This window comes from Nipponia nippon, unplaced genomic scaffold, assembly GCF_047370975.1.
Source record: "Nipponia nippon isolate SJK-2023a ecotype South Korea unplaced genomic scaffold, ASM4737097v1 scaffold_8, whole genome shotgun sequence".
Taxonomy (NCBI): Eukaryota; Metazoa; Chordata; class Aves; order Pelecaniformes; family Threskiornithidae; genus Nipponia; species Nipponia nippon.
In genome coordinates, this window is record NW_028262402.1 from 18,360,238 (window position 1) to 18,383,142 (window position 22,905).

General features: G+C 51.9%; 5 protein-coding genes across 5 annotated transcripts; all 5 read right to left on the reverse strand.

Annotated features, from left to right (window-relative positions):
* Positions 1–1,762: 1,762 nt before the first annotated feature.
* LOC148050467 (uncharacterized) lies at positions 1,763–2,764 on the reverse strand. Its single transcript, XM_087742264.1, has one exon. The coding sequence runs from the start codon at positions 2,741–2,743 to the stop codon at positions 1,763–1,765; it is 981 nt and encodes a 326-aa protein (XP_087598390.1). The 5' UTR covers positions 2,744–2,764.
* A 3,665-nt stretch (positions 2,765–6,429) lies between these two features.
* On the reverse strand, positions 6,430–7,431 carry LOC148050468 (uncharacterized). Its single transcript, XM_087742265.1, has one exon. It carries the CDS (start codon positions 7,408–7,410, stop codon positions 6,430–6,432), a length of 981 nt encoding a protein of 326 aa, XP_087598391.1. The 5' UTR covers positions 7,411–7,431.
* Positions 7,432–11,121: 3,690 nt separating this feature from the next.
* Positions 11,122–12,123, reverse strand: LOC148050469 (uncharacterized). Its single transcript, XM_087742266.1, has one exon. The coding sequence runs from the start codon at positions 12,100–12,102 to the stop codon at positions 11,122–11,124; it is 981 nt and encodes a 326-aa protein (XP_087598392.1). The 5' UTR covers positions 12,103–12,123.
* Positions 12,124–15,825: 3,702 nt separating this feature from the next.
* Positions 15,826–16,827, reverse strand: LOC148050470 (uncharacterized). The gene has a single exon (XM_087742267.1). The coding sequence runs from the start codon at positions 16,804–16,806 to the stop codon at positions 15,826–15,828; it is 981 nt and encodes a 326-aa protein (XP_087598393.1). The 5' UTR covers positions 16,807–16,827.
* Positions 16,828–20,508: 3,681 nt separating this feature from the next.
* Positions 20,509–21,510, reverse strand: LOC148050471 (uncharacterized). The gene has a single exon (XM_087742268.1). It carries the CDS (start codon positions 21,487–21,489, stop codon positions 20,509–20,511), a length of 981 nt encoding a protein of 326 aa, XP_087598394.1. The 5' UTR covers positions 21,490–21,510.
* Positions 21,511–22,905: the final 1,395 nt, after the last annotated feature.

A 22,905-nucleotide genomic window follows, 5' to 3' on the forward strand; every position in this document is an offset into this window, starting at 1 on the left:
TGTATTTTCATTTTCTCAGGCTAGCAGACTCACTTTAAGAAAAAGAAAACAATTCACAGCATACAGTTCAAATAGCCTCCTCAGTGTTTTATTTACAGTGGAATGGAATTATCCATACTTAGAAAGTATAAAACTAAAAGTATAGTGTAAAAATAAAAAAACTAAATGCAATGCAAAAGAAATCCTGCTGAAAGGGACAGTGGAGGCAAATAGGATAGGATAGGATAGGATAGGGTAGGATAGAACAGAACAGAACAGAACAGAACAGAACAGAATAGAATAGAATAGAATAGAATAGAATAGAATAGAATAGAATAGAATAGAATAGAATAGAATAGAATAGAATAGAATAGAATAGAATAGAATAGAATAGAATAGAATAGAATAGAATAGAATAGAATAAAATAGAAAAGAAAAGAAAAGAAAAGAATAGAATATTTTAGTTGGAAGGGACCTACCATGACCATCTGGTCCAACTGCCTGACCAATTCAGGCCGATCAAAATTTAAAGCATCTTATTAAGGGCATTGTCCAAATGCCTCTTAAATACTGACAGGCATGGGGCATTGACCACCGCTCTAGGAAGGGTGTTGCAGTTTTGACCACCCTGTCAGTAAAGAAGTGTTTCCTAATGTCAAGTCTGAACCTCCCCTGACAGAGCTTTGAGACATTCCCAGGAATCCTGTCACTGGATACTAGGGAGAAGAGGAGCTATCTTAGGGGAAGTCCACAGTCCCCACACACCTAAATCAGTACTCAGGGGCCCTGCAAGGCCACTTGGCTGATCTCCATTGTGCTGCGATCAGGGCTGAGGGGCCCTGCAACGGCAGAGGGCCAGGCCCCATGGCACTCAATTGAAAGGAAGGAAGCCCTCAAAGACCATCAGGCTTTCATCATGACCTATAGGTCATGAATCAGGGCTCAGAAGCCCTGCAAGAGCACAGGGCTAGGCACCACGGTGCTCCTGTCAGGGAAAAGAGGTCCTGCAAACCTGTAGTGCCAGGGCCTGTGGTGCTCGAATGAGGGGAAGGACCCTGCAACAGCACAGGCCCAGGTACCATGGCGTCCTGCAAAGCTGTAGTGCCAGGCCCTGTGGTGCTCGAATGAGGGGAAGGACCCTGCAACAGCACAGGCCCAGGTACCATGGCACCCTGCTCAAGCAAAAGAGGTCCTGCAAGAGCAGAGGACCAAGTCCTGTAGCATTCAAATGAGGGGAAAGAGGGCTCAGCGAGACCAGACAATCTGACTCAGCGGTGCTCAGATCAGCGCCCTTCAGGTCCATAGGGCCAGCCCCCATGGTGCTTGAATCAGGGGAAAGGGCCACAGCAAGAGCCCAGGGCCAGGTGCCATGACACCTTGCTCAAGGGAACTGGGCCCTGCAAGAGCAGAGGGCCAAGACCCATGATGCTTGTGCTTTGGGGAGAGATGCGCTCAGAGACCACAGGTCTGGACCCCATGATAGTCAAAGCAGGGCAAAGAGGTTGTGCCAGATCAGAGGGAGAAGTCCCATGGTGCTCATCTAAGGACAAAGAGAGGAAACAGTGGGCACAGCAAAAGGGTAGAAAGCAGCACGGGTGAGGACAGCAATGCCACCTGCATTGTGAGTAACACTGAGACTTTTTCTGTAGCTTTCATGCCTTTATTTTCTCTGTCTGATCATTAGATCTGGACTACTAAGGAGAGCCTTCTGATCTTCTTGGGGGCTGATGCATGCCCCAGCTGATGGCCCAGCCCTGGTTTCAGCAGCTCCTGGGATGTTCTTCTAGTGTTGCTGGTGGGGTGGCCTCTTCTTGGGTGGTGAAGAGGCCTCAGGGCTGCCGGCTCTCCTCTTTGGGGGTCGCCGTGACCCCCCAGGGGAGCATTCCCTGCCCTGGCTGGAAGTGGAGGGACCTGGCGCAGCCTCCTCTGGCTCATCCTGGGGCTCTTCTTGCTCCCTGGGAATGGGAGCAGGGGCAGAGGCAGGGCTGCTGGGATCCCCACCAAGGGTAGCTGTGGAGGTGCTGGGGAGGTCGTCCACATTGTATCTGGCAGGGTTACTGGAGCGGGCTGGGCTGGGTGTGGGAGATCCTTCTCGGGAGGCAGTGAGGCTGAGGGCAGCCACAGGGCTGCCCTCCTGTCCCCTGGCAACACGGGTGTCCTCCAGGCCCAGCACGTGGTGGGCCTCCCTGCCGCACAGTTGCATGACTGCGTTGATGAGATCGTTCACAAATGTTGCTGTGTGGTTGTGAAGGAAGAGCCCCAGCAGCTGGGTGAGGACATCTTCGTCTGGTCCGAAGAGGACCAGGCTGGACATGACAATGTCCTCCACGATGGCTGCCTGCAGATGGTCATCCTCAAAGATCAGCCCCAGCATCTGATGCAGCCAGGGCAGCAGGGGCTCGAGGAGAGCTGGGTGGTCCCAGAACAGGGTTGCCCAGGTGTCGGCCTGGAGGCCGCCTACTGGAGCCCTGGGCACCTGTCCAGAGGCCAGTGGTGGGGATGCTGCAGGACTGTGGGCGGCCTGGTGGACAGCAACTGGTGATGCTGTAGGCGGTCTGATGACATGCTCTTCGAAGTTGTCATGCGCCCGCACCGAGTGCACGATGGAACTCACCCTTCTCTTGCAAAGGGGGCACTCAGGCTTGCTCTCAGCCCACCGCCGGATGCAGGGGAAACAGAAACGGTGGCAGCATGGCATCACGTAGCTGGCCTCCTCCCAGCTGTCCAGGCATATGGGACACTGGTTGTCCAGCTCCATGGCCATGCCCTCCACTTGCTGCGGTGGGCTGGGGAGTGCTGGCGATGAGGAGCCGCTCCCTCTCACTGGCTTTGCAGCAGTGGGTGTCACGCTAGAAAAGGAAGAGAGGCCATGGTCATTCGCTGGCCTGGGCAGGGGTGGAGGAAATGTCCAGGACCCTCAAGAAGGAAACCCTCCCAGTTCCCCAGAGTGAAGTTTCCCCGTACAGCTCACCTCTGCTGCTGTGAGCACACCGCCTGGGTGCCCCGGCTGCCTAAACCTGGCAGAGCAGGGGAAAATCCTCTGATGGCTGTGGGAACAGGCACTGGGAGCTGCAGTCAACAGCTCTCTGTGCATGACACTAGCACCAACCGAAAGCCTCACTCAATGCCCCAAACCTCGTGTACTCGCTCATCTGGAGTGAAGGCACGAGTCAGGCGGATGAGACTCGCCGCCTGGATATAAGCAGCAAGGGACATGTTGTCACAGTGCATCCCTCGGTGACGTCGGAACCCATCACTCAGGGACATCATAGTCCACTCCTCGGGGACATCACAATGGGCCATCCTTGCCTGTGGCACTCACCCCGGCAGTGCTGCAGCCCCAGCACATGCGTCTGAGGGTACCACAATGCCACTGCCCACTCTATCCCCCCTATCTCCTCTTGTGCTTGCCATTGGTGTTTCATGCCAGTCACTGAGGTCTTGGCTGTGGCTTCCCAGGGCCCCATCAGGTTACTCTGGCTGTGGTACATATCTCCAGGCCCATATGCCAAGAGAGTTCATTTGATAACATCCCGTGCCTCCCTCGGAGGCTGCAGGACAAAGTCCCACAGGCTCTCCCCACACTTCAGCCTGCTGGCCAGCCCTCTGTGCTCCCCTGGTTCCTCCCACAGAACATTGAAACACAGGCAGACAGTGTTCCACGTAAGGACAATCCAGGAGATGTGAAGAGGCCTCCAAAGGTGGTCATGGCACCAACCCTTTCAGAGTTCAAGGAGCATCTGGATGATGCTCTTAGTCATATGGCTTAGTTTTAGGTAGTCTTGTGAGGAGCACGGAGATGGACTCGATCCTTATGGGTCCCTGCCAACTTGAGATATTCTATGATTCTATTCATTTTGAGGCGTGTTGCAAGCAGCTTAAGGGAGGTGATCCTTCCCCTCTACTCAGCCCTGGTGAGACACATCTGGGTGCTGCATCTAGGTCTGGGCTGTCGTGTACAAGAAAGACATGGACATACTGGACCAAGTCCAGCAAAGGGCCATGAAGATGATCAAAGGTCTGTGAAGCATCTGTCATGTGGGGAGAGGATGAGAGCGAGGACTGTTCCGCCTGCAGAAGGCTCAGAGGGGAACTTCTGAATGTGTACAAATACCTGATATGGGGTGAAGGAGACACAATGAAATACAGGCTGTCCCATTTAAACATGCAAATTCCATTTAAACATAAGATTTTTTTTTTTATCATTGTGAAGGTAGTAAAACACTAGAAAAGGTTGCCCAGAGAGGTTGTGGACTGTCCGTTTGCAGAGATATTCAAAGTGTGACTGGACAAGGTCCTGGGAAACCTGTTGTAGGTGACCCTACTTGAGCAGGGTGTTGGAGTACACAATTTCCAGAGGTCTCTGCCAACCTCAGTCACTTTGTGATTCTGTCTTGGATCTGAATTCTGAGACATAATAATAAACTGTGATTGAGTTTTGAATGTTTAGCACTGATGGAAAGCAGCCTGAACAGGTTTGTAATTACATAAAGTTCATTTCATACTATAAAAAAAGCGTGTCTCTAGCCTTACTTTACTTGACCGCCCTTTTTGTCCCATTTATCTTGAAAATTTCACACAATTTTCACGTTGAAATATGTAAAATAACTGATATTATTGCTACCATTCCATAGTAAAAGAAAGGAACTCATCAGAATTAATCAAACATGCACTGGTATTATCTATATACTTACTAAAAAAATTGTATTTTCATTTTCTCAGGCTAGCAGACTCACTTTAAGAAAAAGAAAACAATTCACAGCATACAGTTCAAATAGCCTCCTCAGTGTTTTATTTACAGTGGAATGGAATTATCCATACTTAGAAAGTATAAAACTAAAAGTATAGTGTAAAAATAAAAAAACTAAATGCAATGCAAAAGAAATCCTGCTGAAAGGGACAGTGGAGGCAAATAGGATAGGATAGGATAGGATAGGGTAGGATAGAACAGAACAGAACAGAACAGAACAGAATAGAATAGAATAGAATAGAATAGAATAGAATAGAATAGAATAGAATAGAATAGAATAGAATAGAATAGAATAGAATAGAATAGAATAGAATAGAATAGAATAGAATAGAATAGAATAGAATAGAATAAAATAGAAAAGAAAAGAATAGAATATTTTAGTTGGAAGGGACCTACCATGACCATCTGGTCCAACTGCCTGACCAATTCAGGCCGATCAAAATTTAAAGCATCTTATTAAGGGCATTGTCCAAATGCCTCTTAAATACTGACAGGCATGGGGCATTGACCACCGCTCTAGGAAGGGTGTTGCAGTTTTGACCACCCTGTCAGTAAAGAAGTGTTTCCTAATGTCAAGTCTGAACCTCCCCTGACAGAGCTTTGAGACATTCCCAGGAATCCTGTCACTGGATACTAGGGAGAAGAGGAGCTATCTTAGGGGAAGTCCACAGTCCCCACACACCTAAATCAGTACTCAGGGGCCCTGCAAGGCCACTTGGCTGATCTCCATTGTGCTGCGATCAGGGCTGAGGGGCCCTGCAACGGCAGAGGGCCAGGCCCCATGGCACTCAATTGAAAGGAAGGAAGCCCTCAAAGACCATCAGGCTTTCATCATGACCTATAGGTCATGAATCAGGGCTCAGAAGCCCTGCAAGAGCACAGGGCTAGGCACCACGGTGCTCCTGTCAGGGAAAAGAGGTCCTGCAAACCTGTAGTGCCAGGGCCTGTGGTGCTCGAATGAGGGGAAGGACCCTGCAACAGCACAGGCCCAGGTACCATGGCGTCCTGCAAAGCTGTAGTGCCAGGCCCTGTGGTGCTCGAATGAGGGGAAGGACCCTGCAACAGCACAGGCCCAGGTACCATGGCACCCTGCTCAAGCAAAAGAGGTCCTGCAAGAGCAGAGGACCAAGTCCTGTAGCATTCAAATGAGGGGAAAGAGGGCTCAGCGAGACCAGACAATCTGACTCAGCGGTGCTCAGATCAGCGCCCTTCAGGTCCATAGGGCCAGCCCCCATGGTGCTTGAATCAGGGGAAAGGGCCACAGCAAGAGCCCAGGGCCAGGTGCCATGACACCTTGCTCAAGGGAACTGGGCCCTGCAAGAGCAGAGGGCCAAGACCCATGATGCTTGTGCTTTGGGGAGAGATGCGCTCAGAGACCACAGGTCTGGACCCCATGATAGTCAAAGCAGGGCAAAGAGGTTGTGCCAGATCAGAGGGAGAAGTCCCATGGTGCTCATCTAAGGACAAAGAGAGGAAACAGTGGGCACAGCAAAAGGGTAGAAAGCAGCACGGGTGAGGACAGCAATGCCACCTGCATTGTGAGTAACACTGAGACTTTTTCTGTAGCTTTCATGCCTTTATTTTCTCTGTCTGATCATTAGATCTGGACTACTAAGGAGAGCCTTCTGATCTTCTTGGGGGCTGATGCATGCCCCAGCTGATGGCCCAGCCCTGGTTTCAGCAGCTCCTGGGATGTTCTTCTAGTGTTGCTGGTGGGGTGGCCTCTTCTTGGGTGGTGAAGAGGCCTCAGGGCTGCCGGCTCTCCTCTTTGGGGGTCGCCGTGACCCCCCAGGGGAGCATTCCCTGCCCTGGCTGGAAGTGGAGGGACCTGGCGCAGCCTCCTCTGGCTCATCCTGGGGCTCTTCTTGCTCCCTGGGAATGGGAGCAGGGGCAGAGGCAGGGCTGCTGGGATCCCCACCAAGGGTAGCTGTGGAGGTGCTGGGGAGGTCGTCCACATTGTATCTGGCAGGGTTACTGGAGCGGGCTGGGCTGGGTGTGGGAGATCCTTCTCGGGAGGCAGTGAGGCTGAGGGCAGCCACAGGGCTGCCCTCCTGTCCCCTGGCAACACGGGTGTCCTCCAGGCCCAGCACGTGGTGGGCCTCCCTGCCGCACAGTTGCATGACTGCGTTGATGAGATCGTTCACAAATGTTGCTGTGTGGTTGTGAAGGAAGAGCCCCAGCAGCTGGGTGAGGACATCTTCGTCTGGTCCGAAGAGGACCAGGCTGGACATGACAATGTCCTCCACGATGGCTGCCTGCAGATGGTCATCCTCAAAGATCAGCCCCAGCATCTGATGCAGCCAGGGCAGCAGGGGCTCGAGGAGAGCTGGGTGGTCCCAGAACAGGGTTGCCCAGGTGTCGGCCTGGAGGCCGCCTACTGGAGCCCTGGGCACCTGTCCAGAGGCCAGTGGTGGGGATGCTGCAGGACTGTGGGCGGCCTGGTGGACAGCAACTGGTGATGCTGTAGGCGGTCTGATGACATGCTCTTCGAAGTTGTCATGCGCCCGCACCGAGTGCACGATGGAACTCACCCTTCTCTTGCAAAGGGGGCACTCAGGCTTGCTCTCAGCCCACCGCCGGATGCAGGGGAAACAGAAACGGTGGCAGCATGGCATCACGTAGCTGGCCTCCTCCCAGCTGTCCAGGCATATGGGACACTGGTTGTCCAGCTCCATGGCCATGCCCTCCACTTGCTGCGGTGGGCTGGGGAGTGCTGGCGATGAGGAGCCGCTCCCTCTCACTGGCTTTGCAGCAGTGGGTGTCACGCTAGAAAAGGAAGAGAGGCCATGGTCATTCGCTGGCCTGGGCAGGGGTGGAGGAAATGTCCAGGACCCTCAAGAAGGAAACCCTCCCAGTTCCCCAGAGTGAAGTTTCCCCGTACAGCTCACCTCTGCTGCTGTGAGCACACCGCCTGGGTGCCCCGGCTGCCTAAACCTGGCAGAGCAGGGGAAAATCCTCTGATGGCTGTGGGAACAGGCACTGGGAGCTGCAGTCAACAGCTCTCTGTGCATGACACTAGCACCAACCGAAAGCCTCACTCAATGCCCCAAACCTCGTGTACTCGCTCATCTGGAGTGAAGGCACGAGTCAGGCGGATGAGACTCGCCGCCTGGATATAAGCAGCAAGGGACATGTTGTCACAGTGCATCCCTCGGTGACGTCGGAACCCATCACTCAGGGACATCATAGTCCACTCCTCGGGGACATCACAATGGGCCATCCTTGCCTGTGGCACTCACCCCGGCAGTGCTGCAGCCCCAGCACATGCGTCTGAGGGTACCACAATGCCACTGCCCACTCTATCCCCCCTATCTCCTCTTGTGCTTGCCATTGGTGTTTCATGCCAGTCACTGAGGTCTTGGCTGTGGCTTCCCAGGGCCCCATCAGGTTACTCTGGCTGTGGTACATATCTCCAGGCCCATATGCCAAGAGAGTTCATTTGATAACATCCCGTGCCTCCCTCGGAGGCTGCAGGACAAAGTCCCACAGGCTCTCCCCACACTTCAGCCTGCTGGCCAGCCCTCTGTGCTCCCCTGGTTCCTCCCACAGAACATTGAAACACAGGCAGACAGTGTTCCACGTAAGGACAATCCAGGAGATGTGAAGAGGCCTCCAAAGGTGGTCATGGCACCAACCCTTTCAGAGTTCAAGGAGCATCTGGATGATGCTCTTAGTCATATGGCTTAGTTTTAGGTAGTCTTGTGAGGAGCACGGAGATGGACTCGATCCTTATGGGTCCCTGCCAACTTGAGATATTCTATGATTCTATTCATTTTGAGGCGTGTTGCAAGCAGCTTAAGGGAGGTGATCCTTCCCCTCTACTCAGCCCTGGTGAGACACATCTGGGTGCTGCATCTAGGTCTGGGCTGTCGTGTACAAGAAAGACATGGACATACTGGACCAAGTCCAGCAAAGGGCCATGAAGATGATCAAAGGTCTGTGAAGCATCTGTCATGTGGGGAGAGGATGAGAGCGAGGACTGTTCCGCCTGCAGAAGGCTCAGAGGGGAACTTCTGAATGTGTACAAATACCTGATATGGGGTGAAGGAGACACAATGAAATACAGGCTGTCCCATTTAAACATGCAAATTCCATTTAAACATAAGATTTTTTTTTTTATCATTGTGAAGGTAGTAAAACACTAGAAAAGGTTGCCCAGAGAGGTTGTGGACTGTCCGTTTGCAGAGATATTCAAAGTGTGACTGGACAAGGTCCTGGGAAACCTGTTGTAGGTGACCCTACTTGAGCAGGGTGTTGGAGTACACAATTTCCAGAGGTCTCTGCCAACCTCAGTCACTTTGTGATTCTGTCTTGGATCTGAATTCTGAGACATAATAATAAACTGTGATTGAGTTTTGAATGTTTAGCACTGATGGAAAGCAGCCTGAACAGGTTTGTAATTACATAAAGTTCATTTCATACTATAAAAAAAGCGTGTCTCTAGCCTTACTTTACTTGACCGCCCTTTTTGTCCCATTTATCTTGAAAATTTCACACAATTTTCACGTTGAAATATGTAAAATAACTGATATTATTGCTACCATTCCATAGTAAAAGAAAGGAACTCATCAGAATTAATCAAACATGCACTGGTATTATCTATATACTTACTAAAAAAATTGTATTTTCATTTTCTCAGGCTAGCAGACTCACTTTAAGAAAAAGAAAACAATTCACAGCATACAGTTCAAATAGCCTCCTCAGTGTTTTATTTACAGTGGAATGGAATTATCCATACTTAGAAAGTATAAAACTAAAAGTATAGTGTAAAAATAAAAAAACTAAATGCAATGCAAAAGAAATCCTGCTGAAAGGGACAGTGGAGGCAAATAGGATAGGATAGGATAGGATAGGGTAGGATAGAACAGAACAGAACAGAACAGAACAGAACAGAACAGAACAGAACAGAATAGAACAGAACAGAATAGAACAGAATAGAATAGAATAGAATAGAATAGAATAGAATAGAATAGAATAGAATAGAATAGAATAGAATAGAATAGAATAGAATAGAATAGAATAGAATAGAATAGAATAGAATAAAATAGAAAAGAAAAGAATAGAATATTTTAGTTGGAAGGGACCTACCATGACCATCTGGTCCAACTGCCTGACCAATTCAGGCCGATCAAAATTTAAAGCATCTTATTAAGGGCATTGTCCAAATGCCTCTTAAATACTGACAGGCATGGGGCATTGACCACCGCTCTAGGAAGGGTGTTGCAGTTTTGACCACCCTGTCAGTAAAGAAGTGTTTCCTAATGTCAAGTCTGAACCTCCCCTGACAGAGCTTTGAGACATTCCCAGGAATCCTGTCACTGGATACTAGGGAGAAGAGGAGCTATCTTAGGGGAAGTCCACAGTCCCCACACACCTAAATCAGTACTCAGGGGCCCTGCAAGGCCACTTGGCTGATCTCCATTGTGCTGCGATCAGGGCTGAGGGGCCCTGCAACGGCAGAGGGCCAGGCCCCATGGCACTCAATTGAAAGGAAGGAAGCCCTCAAAGACCATCAGGCTTTCATCATGACCTATAGGTCATGAATCAGGGCTCAGAAGCCCTGCAAGAGCACAGGGCTAGGCACCACGGTGCTCCTGTCAGGGAAAAGAGGTCCTGCAAACCTGTAGTGCCAGGGCCTGTGGTGCTCGAATGAGGGGAAGGACCCTGCAACAGCACAGGCCCAGGTACCATGGCGTCCTGCAAACCTGTAGTGCCAGGCCCTGTGGTGCTCGAATGAGGGGAAGGACCCTGCAACAGCACAGGCCCAGGTACCATGGCACCCTGCTCAAGCAAAAGAGGTCCTGCAAGAGCAGAGGACCAAGTCCTGTAGCATTCAAATGAGGGGAAAGAGGGCTCAGCGAGACCAGACAATCTGACTCAGCGGTGCTCAGATCAGCGCCCTTCAGGTCCATAGGGCCAGCCCCCATGGTGCTTGAATCAGGGGAAAGGGCCACAGCAAGAGCACAGGGCCAGGTGCCATGACACCTTGCTCAAGGGAACTGGGCCCTGCAAGAGCAGAGGGCCAAGACCCATGATGCTTGTGCTTTGGGGAGAGATGCGCTCAGAGACCACAGGTCTGGACCCCATGATAGTCAAAGCAGGGCAAAGAGGTTGTGCCAGATCAGAGGGAGAAGTCCCATGGTGCTCATCTAAGGACAAAGAGAGGAAACAGTGGGCACAGCAAAAGGGTAGAAAGCAGCACGGGTGAGGACAGCAATGCCACCTGCATTGTGAGTAACACTGAGACTTTTTCTGTAGCTTTCATGCCTTTATTTTCTCTGTCTGATCATTAGATCTGGACTACTAAGGAGAGCCTTCTGATCTTCTTGGGGGCTGATGCATGCCCCAGCTGATGGCCCAGCCCTGGTTTCAGCAGCTCCTGGGATGTTCTTCTAGTGTTGCTGGTGGGGTGGCCTCTTCTTGGGTGGTGAAGAGGCCTCAGGGCTGCCGGCTCTCCTCTTTGGGGGTCGCCGTGACCCCCCAGGGGAGCATTCCCTGCCCTGGCTGGAAGTGGAGGGACCTGGCGCAGCCTCCTCTGGCTCATCCTGGGGCTCTTCTTGCTCCCTGGGAATGGGAGCAGGGGCAGAGGCAGGGCTGCTGGGATCCCCACCAAGGGTAGCTGTGGAGGTGCTGGGGAGGTCGTCCACATTGTATCTGGCAGGGTTACTGGAGCGGGCTGGGCTGGGTGTGGGAGATCCTTCTCGGGAGGCAGTGAGGCTGAGGGCAGCCACAGGGCTGCCCTCCTGTCCCCTGGCAACACGGGTGTCCTCCAGGCCCAGCACGTGGTGGGCCTCCCTGCCGCACAGTTGCATGACTGCGTTGATGAGATCGTTCACAAATGTTGCTGTGTGGTTGTGAAGGAAGAGCCCCAGCAGCTGGGTGAGGACATCTTCGTCTGGTCCGAAGAGGACCAGGCTGGACATGACAATGTCCTCCACGATGGCTGCCTGCAGATGGTCATCCTCAAAGATCAGCCCCAGCATCTGATGCAGCCAGGGCAGCAGGGGCTCGAGGAGAGCTGGGTGGTCCCAGAACAGGGTTGCCCAGGTGTCGGCCTGGAGGCCGCCTACTGGAGCCCTGGGCACCTGTCCAGAGGCCAGTGGTGGGGATGCTGCAGGACTGTGGGCGGCCTGGTGGACAGCAACTGGTGATGCTGTAGGCGGTCTGATGACATGCTCTTCGAAGTTGTCATGCGCCCGCACCGAGTGCACGATGGAACTCACCCTTCTCTTGCAAAGGGGGCACTCAGGCTTGCTCTCAGCCCACCGCCGGATGCAGGGGAAACAGAAACGGTGGCAGCATGGCATCACGTAGCTGGCCTCCTCCCAGCTGTCCAGGCATATGGGACACTGGTTGTCCAGCTCCATGGCCATGCCCTCCACTTGCTGCGGTGGGCTGGGGAGTGCTGGCGATGAGGAGCCGCTCCCTCTCACTGGCTTTGCAGCAGTGGGTGTCACGCTAGAAAAGGAAGAGAGGCCATGGTCATTCGCTGGCCTGGGCAGGGGTGGAGGAAATGTCCAGGACCCTCAAGAAGGAAACCCTCCCAGTTCCCCAGAGTGAAGTTTCCCCGTACAGCTCACCTCTGCTGCTGTGAGCACACCGCCTGGGTGCCCCGGCTGCCTAAACCTGGCAGAGCAGGGGAAAATCCTCTGATGGCTGTGGGAACAGGCACTGGGAGCTGCAGTCAACAGCTCTCTGTGCATGACACTAGCACCAACCGAAAGCCTCACTCAATGCCCCAAACCTCGTGTACTCGCTCATCTGGAGTGAAGGCACGAGTCAGGCGGATGAGACTCGCCGCCTGGATATAAGCAGCAAGGGACATGTTGTCACAGTGCATCCCTCGGTGACGTCGGAACCCATCACTCAGGGACATCATAGTCCACTCCTCGGGGACATCACAATGGGCCATCCTTGCCTGTGGCACTCACCCCGGCAGTGCTGCAGCCCCAGCACATGCGTCTGAGGGTACCACAATGCCACTGCCCACTCTATCCCCCCTATCTCCTCTTGTGCTTGCCATTGGTGTTTCATGCCAGTCACTGAGGTCTTGGCTGTGGCTTCCCAGGGCCCCATCAGGTTACTCTGGCTGTGGTACATATCTCCAGGCCCATATGCCAAGAGAGTTCATTTGATAACATCCCGTGCCTCCCTCGGAGGCTGCAGGACAAAGTCCCACAGGCTCTCCCCACACTTCAGCCTGCTGGCCAGCCCTCTGTGCTCCCCTGGTTCCTCCCACAGAACATTGAAACACAGGCAGACAGTGTTCCACGTAAGGACAATCCAGGAGATGTGAAGAGGCCTCCAAAGGTGGTCATGGCACCAACCCTTTCAGAGTTCAAGGAGCATCTGGATGATGCTCTTAGTCATATGGCTTAGTTTTAGGTAGTCTTGTGAGGAGCACGGAGATGGACTCGATCCTTATGGGTCCCTGCCAACTTGAGATATTCTATGATTCTATTCATTTTGAGGCGTGTTGCAAGCAGCTTAAGGGAGGTGATCCTTCCCCTCTACTCAGCCCTGGTGAGACACATCTGGGTGCTGCATCTAGGTCTGGGCTGTCGTGTACAAGAAAGACATGGACATACTGGACCAAGTCCAGCAAAGGGCCATGAAGATGATCAAAGGTCTGTGAAGCATCTGTCATGTGGGGAGAGGATGAGAGCGAGGACTGTTCCGCCTGCAGAAGGCTCAGAGGGGAACTTCTGAATGTGTACAAATACCTGATATGGGGTGAAGGAGACACAATGAAATACAGGCTGTCCCATTTAAACATGCAAATTCCATTTAAACATAAGATTTTTTTTTTTATCATTGTGAAGGTAGTAAAACACTAGAAAAGGTTGCCCAGAGAGGTTGTGGACTGTCCGTTTGCAGAGATATTCAAAGTGTGACTGGACAAGGTCCTGGGAAACCTGTTGTAGGTGACCCTACTTGAGCAGGGTGTTGGAGTACACAATTTCCAGAGGTCTCTGCCAACCTCAGTCACTTTGTGATTCTGTCTTGGATCTGAATTCTGAGACATAATAATAAACTGTGATTGAGTTTTGAATGTTTAGCACTGATGGAAAGCAGCCTGAACAGGTTTGTAATTACATAAAGTTCATTTCATACTATAAAAAAAAAGCGTGTCTCTAGCCTTACTTTACTTGACCGCCCTTTTTGTCCCATTTATCTTGAAAATTTCACACAATTTTCACGTTGAAATATGTAAAATAACTGATATTATTGCTACCATTCCATAGTAAAAGAAAGGAACTCATCAGAATTAATCAAACATGCACTGGTATTATCTATATACTTACTAAAAAAATTGTATTTTCATTTTCTCAGGCTAGCAGACTCACTTTAAGAAAAAGAAAACAATTCACAGCATACAGTTCAAATAGCCTCCTCAGTGTTTTATTTACAGTGGAATGGAATTATCCATACTTAGAAAGTATAAAACTAAAAGTATAGTGTAAAAATAAAAAAACTAAATGCAATGCAAAAGAAATCCTGCTGAAAGGGACAGTGGAGGCAAATAGGATAGGATAGGATAGGATAGGGTAGGATAGAACAGAACAGAACAGAACAGAACAGAACAGAACAGAACAGAACAGAATAGAACAGAACAGAACAGAACAGAATAGAATAGAATAGAATAGAATAGAATAGAATAGAATAGAATAGAATAGAATAGAATAGAATAGAATAGAATAGAATAGAATAGAATAGAATAGAATAGAATAGAATAGAATAGAATAAAATAGAAAAGAAAAGAATAGAATATTTTAGTTGGAAGGGACCTACCATGACCATCTGGTCCAACTGCCTGACCAATTCAGGCCGATCAAAATTTAAAGCATCTTATTAAGGGCATTGTCCAAATGCCTCTTAAATACTGACAGGCATGGGGCATTGACCACCGCTCTAGGAAGGGTGTTGCAGTTTTGACCACCCTGTCAGTAAAGAAGTGTTTCCTAATGTCAAGTCTGAACCTCCCCTGACAGAGCTTTGAGACATTCCCAGGAATCCTGTCACTGGATACTAGGGAGAAGAGGAGCTATCTTAGGGGAAGTCCACAGTCCCCACACACCTAAATCAGTACTCAGGGGCCCTGCAAGGCCACTTGGCTGATCTCCATTGTGCTGCGATCAGGGCTGAGGGGCCCTGCAACGGCAGAGGGCCAGGCCCCATGGCACTCAATTGAAAGGAAGGAAGCCCTCAAAGACCATCAGGCTTTCATCATGACCTATAGGTCATGAATCAGGGCTCAGAAGCCCTGCAAGAGCACAGGGCTAGGCACCACGGTGCTCCTGTCAGGGAAAAGAGGTCCTGCAAACCTGTAGTGCCAGGGCCTGTGGTGCTCGAATGAGGGGAAGGACCCTGCAACAGCACAGGCCCAGGTACCATGGCGTCCTGCAAAGCTGTAGTGCCAGGCCCTGTGGTGCTCGAATGAGGGGAAGGACCCTGCAACAGCACAGGCCCAGGTACCATGGCACCCTGCTCAAGCAAAAGAGGTCCTGCAAGAGCAGAGGACCAAGTCCTGTAGCATTCAAATGAGGGGAAAGAGGGCTCAGCGAGACCAGACAATCTGACTCAGCGGTGCTCAGATCAGCGCCCTTCAGGTCCATAGGGCCAGCCCCCATGGTGCTTGAATCAGGGGAAAGGGCCACAGCAAGAGCACAGGGCCAGGTGCCATGACACCTTGCTCAAGGGAACTGGGCCCTGCAAGAGCAGAGGGCCAAGACCCATGATGCTTGTGCTTTGGGGAGAGATGCGCTCAGAGACCACAGGTCTGGACCCCATGATAGTCAAAGCAGGGCAAAGAGGTTGTGCCAGATCAGAGGGAGAAGTCCCATGGTGCTCATCTAAGGACAAAGAGAGGAAACAGTGGGCACAGCAAAAGGGTAGAAAGCAGCACGGGTGAGGACAGCAATGCCACCTGCATTGTGAGTAACACTGAGACTTTTTCTGTAGCTTTCATGCCTTTATTTTCTCTGTCTGATCATTAGATCTGGACTACTAAGGAGAGCCTTCTGATCTTCTTGGGGGCTGATGCATGCCCCAGCTGATGGCCCAGCCCTGGTTTCAGCAGCTCCTGGGATGTTCTTCTAGTGTTGCTGGTGGGGTGGCCTCTTCTTGGGTGGTGAAGAGGCCTCAGGGCTGCCGGCTCTCCTCTTTGGGGGTCGCCGTGACCCCCCAGGGGAGCATTCCCTGCCCTGGCTGGAAGTGGAGGGACCTGGCGCAGCCTCCTCTGGCTCATCCTGGGGCTCTTCTTGCTCCCTGGGAATGGGAGCAGGGGCAGAGGCAGGGCTGCTGGGATCCCCACCAAGGGTAGCTGTGGAGGTGCTGGGGAGGTCGTCCACATTGTATCTGGCAGGGTTACTGGAGCGGGCTGGGCTGGGTGTGGGAGATCCTTCTCGGGAGGCAGTGAGGCTGAGGGCAGCCACAGGGCTGCCCTCCTGTCCCCTGGCAACACGGGTGTCCTCCAGGCCCAGCACGTGGTGGGCCTCCCTGCCGCACAGTTGCATGACTGCGTTGATGAGATCGTTCACAAATGTTGCTGTGTGGTTGTGAAGGAAGAGCCCCAGCAGCTGGGTGAGGACATCTTCGTCTGGTCCGAAGAGGACCAGGCTGGACATGACAATGTCCTCCACGATGGCTGCCTGCAGATGGTCATCCTCAAAGATCAGCCCCAGCATCTGATGCAGCCAGGGCAGCAGGGGCTCGAGGAGAGCTGGGTGGTCCCAGAACAGGGTTGCCCAGGTGTCGGCCTGGAGGCCGCCTACTGGAGCCCTGGGCACCTGTCCAGAGGCCAGTGGTGGGGATGCTGCAGGACTGTGGGCGGCCTGGTGGACAGCAACTGGTGATGCTGTAGGCGGTCTGATGACATGCTCTTCGAAGTTGTCATGCGCCCGCACCGAGTGCACGATGGAACTCACCCTTCTCTTGCAAAGGGGGCACTCAGGCTTGCTCTCAGCCCACCGCCGGATGCAGGGGAAACAGAAACGGTGGCAGCATGGCATCACGTAGCTGGCCTCCTCCCAGCTGTCCAGGCATATGGGACACTGGTTGTCCAGCTCCATGGCCATGCCCTCCACTTGCTGCGGTGGGCTGGGGAGTGCTGGCGATGAGGAGCCGCTCCCTCTCACTGGCTTTGCAGCAGTGGGTGTCACGCTAGAAAAGGAAGAGAGGCCATGGTCATTCGCTGGCCTGGGCAGGGGTGGAGGAAATGTCCAGGACCCTCAAGAAGGAAACCCTCCCAGTTCCCCAGAGTGAAGTTTCCCCGTACAGCTCACCTCTGCTGCTGTGAGCACACCGCCTGGGTGCCCCGGCTGCCTAAACCTGGCAGAGCAGGGGAAAATCCTCTGATGGCTGTGGGAACAGGCACTGGGAGCTGCAGTCAACAGCTCTCTGTGCATGACACTAGCACCAACCGAAAGCCTCACTCAATGCCCCAAACCTCGTGTACTCGCTCATCTGGAGTGAAGGCACGAGTCAGGCGGATGAGACTCGCCGCCTGGATATAAGCAGCAAGGGACATGTTGTCACAGTGCATCCCTCGGTGACGTCGGAACCCATCACTCAGGGACATCATAGTCCACTCCTCGGGGACATCACAATGGGCCATCCTTGCCTGTGGCACTCACCCCGGCAGTGCTGCAGCCCCAGCACATGCGTCTGAGGGTACCACAATGCCACTGCCCACTCTATCCCCCCTATCTCCTCTTGTGCTTGCCATTGGTGTTTCATGCCAGTCACTGAGGTCTTGGCTGTGGCTTCCCAGGGCCCCATCAGGTTACTCTGGCTGTGGTACATATCTCCAGGCCCATATGCCAAGAGAGTTCATTTGATAACATCCCGTGCCTCCCTCGGAGGCTGCAGGACAAAGTCCCACAGGCTCTCCCCACACTTCAGCCTGCTGGCCAGCCCTCTGTGCTCCCCTGGTTCCTCCCACAGAACATTGAAACACAGGCAGACAGTGTTCCACGTAAGGACAATCCAGGAGATGTGAAGAGGCCTCCAAAGGTGGTCATGGCACCAACCCTTTCAGAGTTCAAGGAGCATCTGGATGATGCTCTTAGTCATATGGCTTAGTTTTAGGTAGTCTTGTGAGGAGCACGGAGATGGACTCGATCCTTATGGGTCCCTGCCAACTTGAGATATTCTATGATTCTATTCATTTTGAGGCGTGTTGCAAGCAGCTTAAGGGAGGTGATCCTTCCCCTCTACTCAGCCCTGGTGAGACACATCTGGGTGCTGCATCTAGGTCTGGGCTGTCGTGTACAAGAAAGACATGGACATACTGGACCAAGTCCAGCAAAGGGCCATGAAGATGATCAAAGGTCTGTGAAGCATCTGTCATGTGGGGAGAGGATGAGAGCGAGGACTGTTCCGCCTGCAGAAGGCTCAGAGGGGAACTTCTGAATGTGTACAAATACCTGATATGGGGTGAAGGAGACACAATGAAATACAGGCTGTCCCATTTAAACATGCAAATTCCATTTAAACATAAGATTTTTTTTTTTATCATTGTGAAGGTAGTAAAACACTAGAAAAGGTTGCCCAGAGAGGTTGTGGACTGTCCGTTTGCAGAGATATTCAAAGTGTGACTGGACAAGGTCCTGGGAAACCTGTTGTAGGTGACCCTACTTGAGCAGGGTGTTGGAGTACACAATTTCCAGAGGTCTCTGCCAACCTCAGTCACTTTGTGATTCTGTCTTGGATCTGAATTCTGAGACATAATAATAAACTGTGATTGAGTTTTGAATGTTTAGCACTGATGGAAAGCAGCCTGAACAGGTTTGTAATTACATAAAGTTCATTTCATACTATAAAAAAAAGCGTGTCTCTAGCCTTACTTTACTTGACCGCCCTTTTTGTCCCATTTATCTTGAAAATTTCACACAATTTTCACGTTGAAATATGTAAAATAACTGATATTATTGCTACCATTCCATAGTAAAAGAAAGGAACTCATCAGAATTAATCAAACATGCACTGGTATTATCTATATACTTACTAAAAAAATTGTATTTTCATTTTCTCAGGCTAGCAGACTCACTTTAAGAAAAAGAAAACAATTCACAGCATACAGTTCAAATAGCCTCCTCAGTGTTTTATTTACAGTGGAATGGAATTATCCATACTTAGAAAGTATAAAACTAAAAGTATAGTGTAAAAATAAAAAAACTAAATGCAATGCAAAAGAAATCCTGCTGAAAGGGACAGTGGAGGCAAATAGGATAGGATAGGATAGGATAGGATAGGATAGGACAGAACAGAACAGAACAGAACAGAACAGAACAGAATAGAATAGAATAGAATAGAATAGAATAGAATAGAATAGAATAGAATAGAATAGAATAGAATAGAATAGAATAGAATAGAATAGAATAGAATAGAATAGAATAGAATAGAATAGAATAGAATAGAATAGAATAGAATAGAAAAGAAAAGAATAGAATATTTTAGTTGGAAGGGACCTACCATGACCATCTGGTCCAACTGCCTGACCAATTCAGGCCGATCAAAATTTAAAGCATCTTATTAAGGGCATTGTCCAAATGCCTCTTAAATACTGACAGGCATGGGGCATTGACCACCGCTCTAGGAAGGGTGTTGCAGTTTTGACCACCCTGTCAGTAAAGAAGTGTTTCCTAATGTCAAGTCTGAACCTCCCCTGACAGAGCTTTGAGACATTCCCAGGAATCCTGTCACTGGATACTAGGGAGAAGAGGAGCTATCTTAGGGGAAGTCCACAGTCCCCACACACCTAAATCAGTACTCAGGGGCCCTGCAAGGCCACTTGGCTGATCTCCATTGTGCTGCGATCAGGGCTGAGGGGCCCTGCAACGGCAGAGGGCCAGGCCCCATGGCACTCAATTGAAAGGAAGGAAGCCCTCAAAGACCATCAGGCTTTCATCATGACCTATAGGTCATGAATCAGGGCTCAGAAGCCCTGCAAGAGCACAGGGCTAGGCACCACGGTGCTCCTGTCAGGGAAAAGAGGTCCTGCAAACCTGTAGTGCCAGGGCCTGTGGTGCTCGAATGAGGGGAAGGACCCTGCAACAGCACAGGCCCAGGTACCATGGCGTCCTGCAAAGCTGTAGTGCCAGGCCCTGTGGTGCTCGAATGAGGGGAAGGACCCTGCAACAGCACAGGCCCAGGTACCATGGCACCCTGCTCAAGCAAAAGAGGTCCTGCAAGAGCAGAGGACCAAGTCCTGTAGCATTCAAATGAGGGGAAAGAGGGCTCAGCGAGACCAGACAATCTGACTCAGCGGTGCTCAGATCAGCGCCCTTCAGGTCCATAGGGCCAGCCCCCATGGTGCTTGAATCAGGGGAAAGGGCCACAGCAAGAGCACAGGGCCAGGTGCCATGACACCTTGCTCAAGGGAACTGGGCCCTGCAAGAGCAGAGGGCCAAGACCCATGATGCTTGTGCTTTGGGGAGAGATGCGCTCAGAGACCACAGGTCTGGACCCCATGATAGTCAAAGCAGGGCAAAGAGGTTGTGCCAGATCAGAGGGAGAAGTCCCATGGTGCTCATCTAAGGACAAAGAGAGGAAACAGTGGGCACAGCAAAAGGGTAGAAAGCAGCACGGGTGAGGACAGCAATGCCACCTGCATTGTGAGTAACACTGAGACTTTTTCTGTAGCTTTCATGCCTTTATTTTCTCTGTCTGATCATTAGATCTGGACTACTAAGGAGAGCCTTCTGATCTTCTTGGGGGCTGATGCATGCCCCAGCTGATGGCCCAGCCCTGGTTTCAGCAGCTCCTGGGATGTTCTTCTAGTGTTGCTGGTGGGGTGGCCTCTTCTTGGGTGGTGAAGAGGCCTCAGGGCTGCCGGCTCTCCTCTTTGGGGGTCGCCGTGACCCCCCAGGGGAGCATTCCCTGCCCTGGCTGGAAGTGGAGGGACCTGGCGCAGCCTCCTCTGGCTCATCCTGGGGCTCTTCTTGCTCCCTGGGAATGGGAGCAGGGGCAGAGGGGTGGCTGCTGGGATCCCCACCAAGGGTAGCTGTGGAGGTGCTGGGGAGGTCGTCCACATTGTATCTGGCAGGGTTACTGGAGCGGGCTGGGCTGGGTGTGGGAGATCCTTCTCGGGAGGCAGTGAGGCTGAGGGCAGCCACAGGGCTGCCCTCCTGTCCCCTGGCAACACGGGTGTCCTCCAGGCCCAGCACGTGGTGGGCCTCCCTGCCGCACAGTTGCATGACTGCGTTGATGAGATCGTTCACAAATGTTGCTGTGTGGTTGTGAAGGAAGAGCCCCAGCAGCTGGGTGAGGACATCTTCGTCTGGTCCGAAGAGGACCAGGCTGGACATGACAATGTCCTCCACGATGGCTGCCTGCAGATGGTCATCCTCAAAGATCAGCCCCAGCATCTGATGCAGCCAGGGCAGCAGGGGCTCGAGGAGAGCTGGGTGGTCCCAGAACAGGGTTGCCCAGGTGTCGGCCTGGAGGCCGCCTACTGGAGCCCTGGGCACCTGTCCAGAGGCCAGTGGTGGGGATGCTGCAGGACTGTGGGCGGCCTGGTGGACAGCAACTGGTGATGCTGTAGGCGGTCTGATGACATGCTCTTCGAAGTTGTCATGCGCCCGCACCGAGTGCACGATGGAACTCACCCTTCTCTTGCAAAGGGGGCACTCAGGCTTGCTCTCAGCCCACCGCCGGATGCAGGGGAAACAGAAACGGTGGCAGCATGGCATCACGTAGCTGGCCTCCTCCCAGCTGTCCAGGCATATGGGACACTGGTTGTCCAGCTCCATGGCCATGCCCTCCACTTGCTGCGGTGGGCTGGGGAGTGCTGGCGATGAGGAGCCGCTCCCTCTCACTGGCTTTGCAGCAGTGGGTGTCACGCTAGAAAAGGAAGAGAGGCCATGGTCATTCGCTGGCCTGGGCAGGGGTGGAGGAAATGTCCAGGACCCTCAAGAAGGAAACCCTCCCAGTTCCCCAGAGTGAAGTTTCCCCGTACAGCTCACCTCTGCTGCTGTGAGCACACCGCCTGGGTGCCCCGGCTGCCTAAACCTGGCAGAGCAGGGGAAAATCCTCTGATGGCTGTGGGAACAGGCACTGGGAGCTGCAGTCAACAGCTCTCTGTGCATGACACTAGCACCAACCGAAAGCCTCACTCAATGCCCCAAACCTCGTGTACTCGCTCATCTGGAGTGAAGGCACGAGTCAGGCGGATGAGACTCGCCGCCTGGATATAAGCAGCAAGGGACATGTTGTCACAGTGCATCCCTCGGTGACGTCGGAACCCATCACTCAGGGACATCATAGTCCACTCCTCGGGGACATCACAATGGGCCATCCTTGCCTGTGGCACTCACCCCGGCAGTGCTGCAGCCCCAGCACATGCGTCTGAGGGTACCACAATGCCACTGCCCACTCTATCCCCCCTATCTCCTCTTGTGCTTGCCATTGGTGTTTCATGCCAGTCACTGAGGTCTTGGCTGTGGCTTCCCAGGGCCCCATCAGGTTACTCTGGCTGTGGTACATATCTCCAGGCCCATATGCCAAGAGAGTTCATTTGATAACATCCCGTGCCTCCCTCGGAGGCTGCAGGACAAAGTCCCACAGGCTCTCCCCACACTTCAGCCTGCTGGCCAGCCCTCTGTGCTCCCCTGGTTCCTCCCACAGAACATTGAAACACAGGCAGACAGTGTTCCACGTAAGGACAATCCAGGAGATGTGAAGAGGCCTCCAAAGGTTGTGTCTCTTGTTCTCTGCCTCACCTCAGGTAATTCTGTCCACACTGGGTGGAAATACATGTTTAGCTGCTTATAAATATGTGGATATGCCAGCACACATGTGAATGGGTGAAATCAATTTTATTTTGAAATAAAAATCTTCCTCCCCTCCTTGCTTTGAACTTTGCAACATTATTGAGATTTGTTACTACTGTTTGCAACAGACGTTTTCAGCTGGAATGCCCTGAATACCCCAGGAAATGCCCACAAACTTTATGTAGAGACCAATAAGGCAACATGATCTAAGCAATTAAAGATTACTCATCATATTGCATGGACCTTCTCCTTGCTGACAAAGGTTTTTGGGGGGCAGATTGCTATTCAGGAGTTAAAATCATTCCATTATAATTAGAATATATTGTCCCATAGAGAGTCCGAAAGAAGAGCATGGCCTCTAATTATTTCTGGTTCTCCAAGTTCTTTATTTTAGTCAGATGT

Excerpts from the sequence above, each read along its gene's own strand:
- LOC148050467 (XM_087742264.1), bottom strand. The coding sequence starts at position 2,743 with ATGGCCATGGAGCTGGACAACCAGTGTCCCATATGCCTGGACAGCTGG.
- LOC148050468 (XM_087742265.1), bottom strand. The coding sequence starts at position 7,410 with ATGGCCATGGAGCTGGACAACCAGTGTCCCATATGCCTGGACAGCTGG.
- LOC148050469 (XM_087742266.1), bottom strand. The coding sequence starts at position 12,102 with ATGGCCATGGAGCTGGACAACCAGTGTCCCATATGCCTGGACAGCTGG.
- LOC148050470 (XM_087742267.1), bottom strand. The coding sequence starts at position 16,806 with ATGGCCATGGAGCTGGACAACCAGTGTCCCATATGCCTGGACAGCTGG.
- LOC148050471 (XM_087742268.1), bottom strand. The coding sequence starts at position 21,489 with ATGGCCATGGAGCTGGACAACCAGTGTCCCATATGCCTGGACAGCTGG.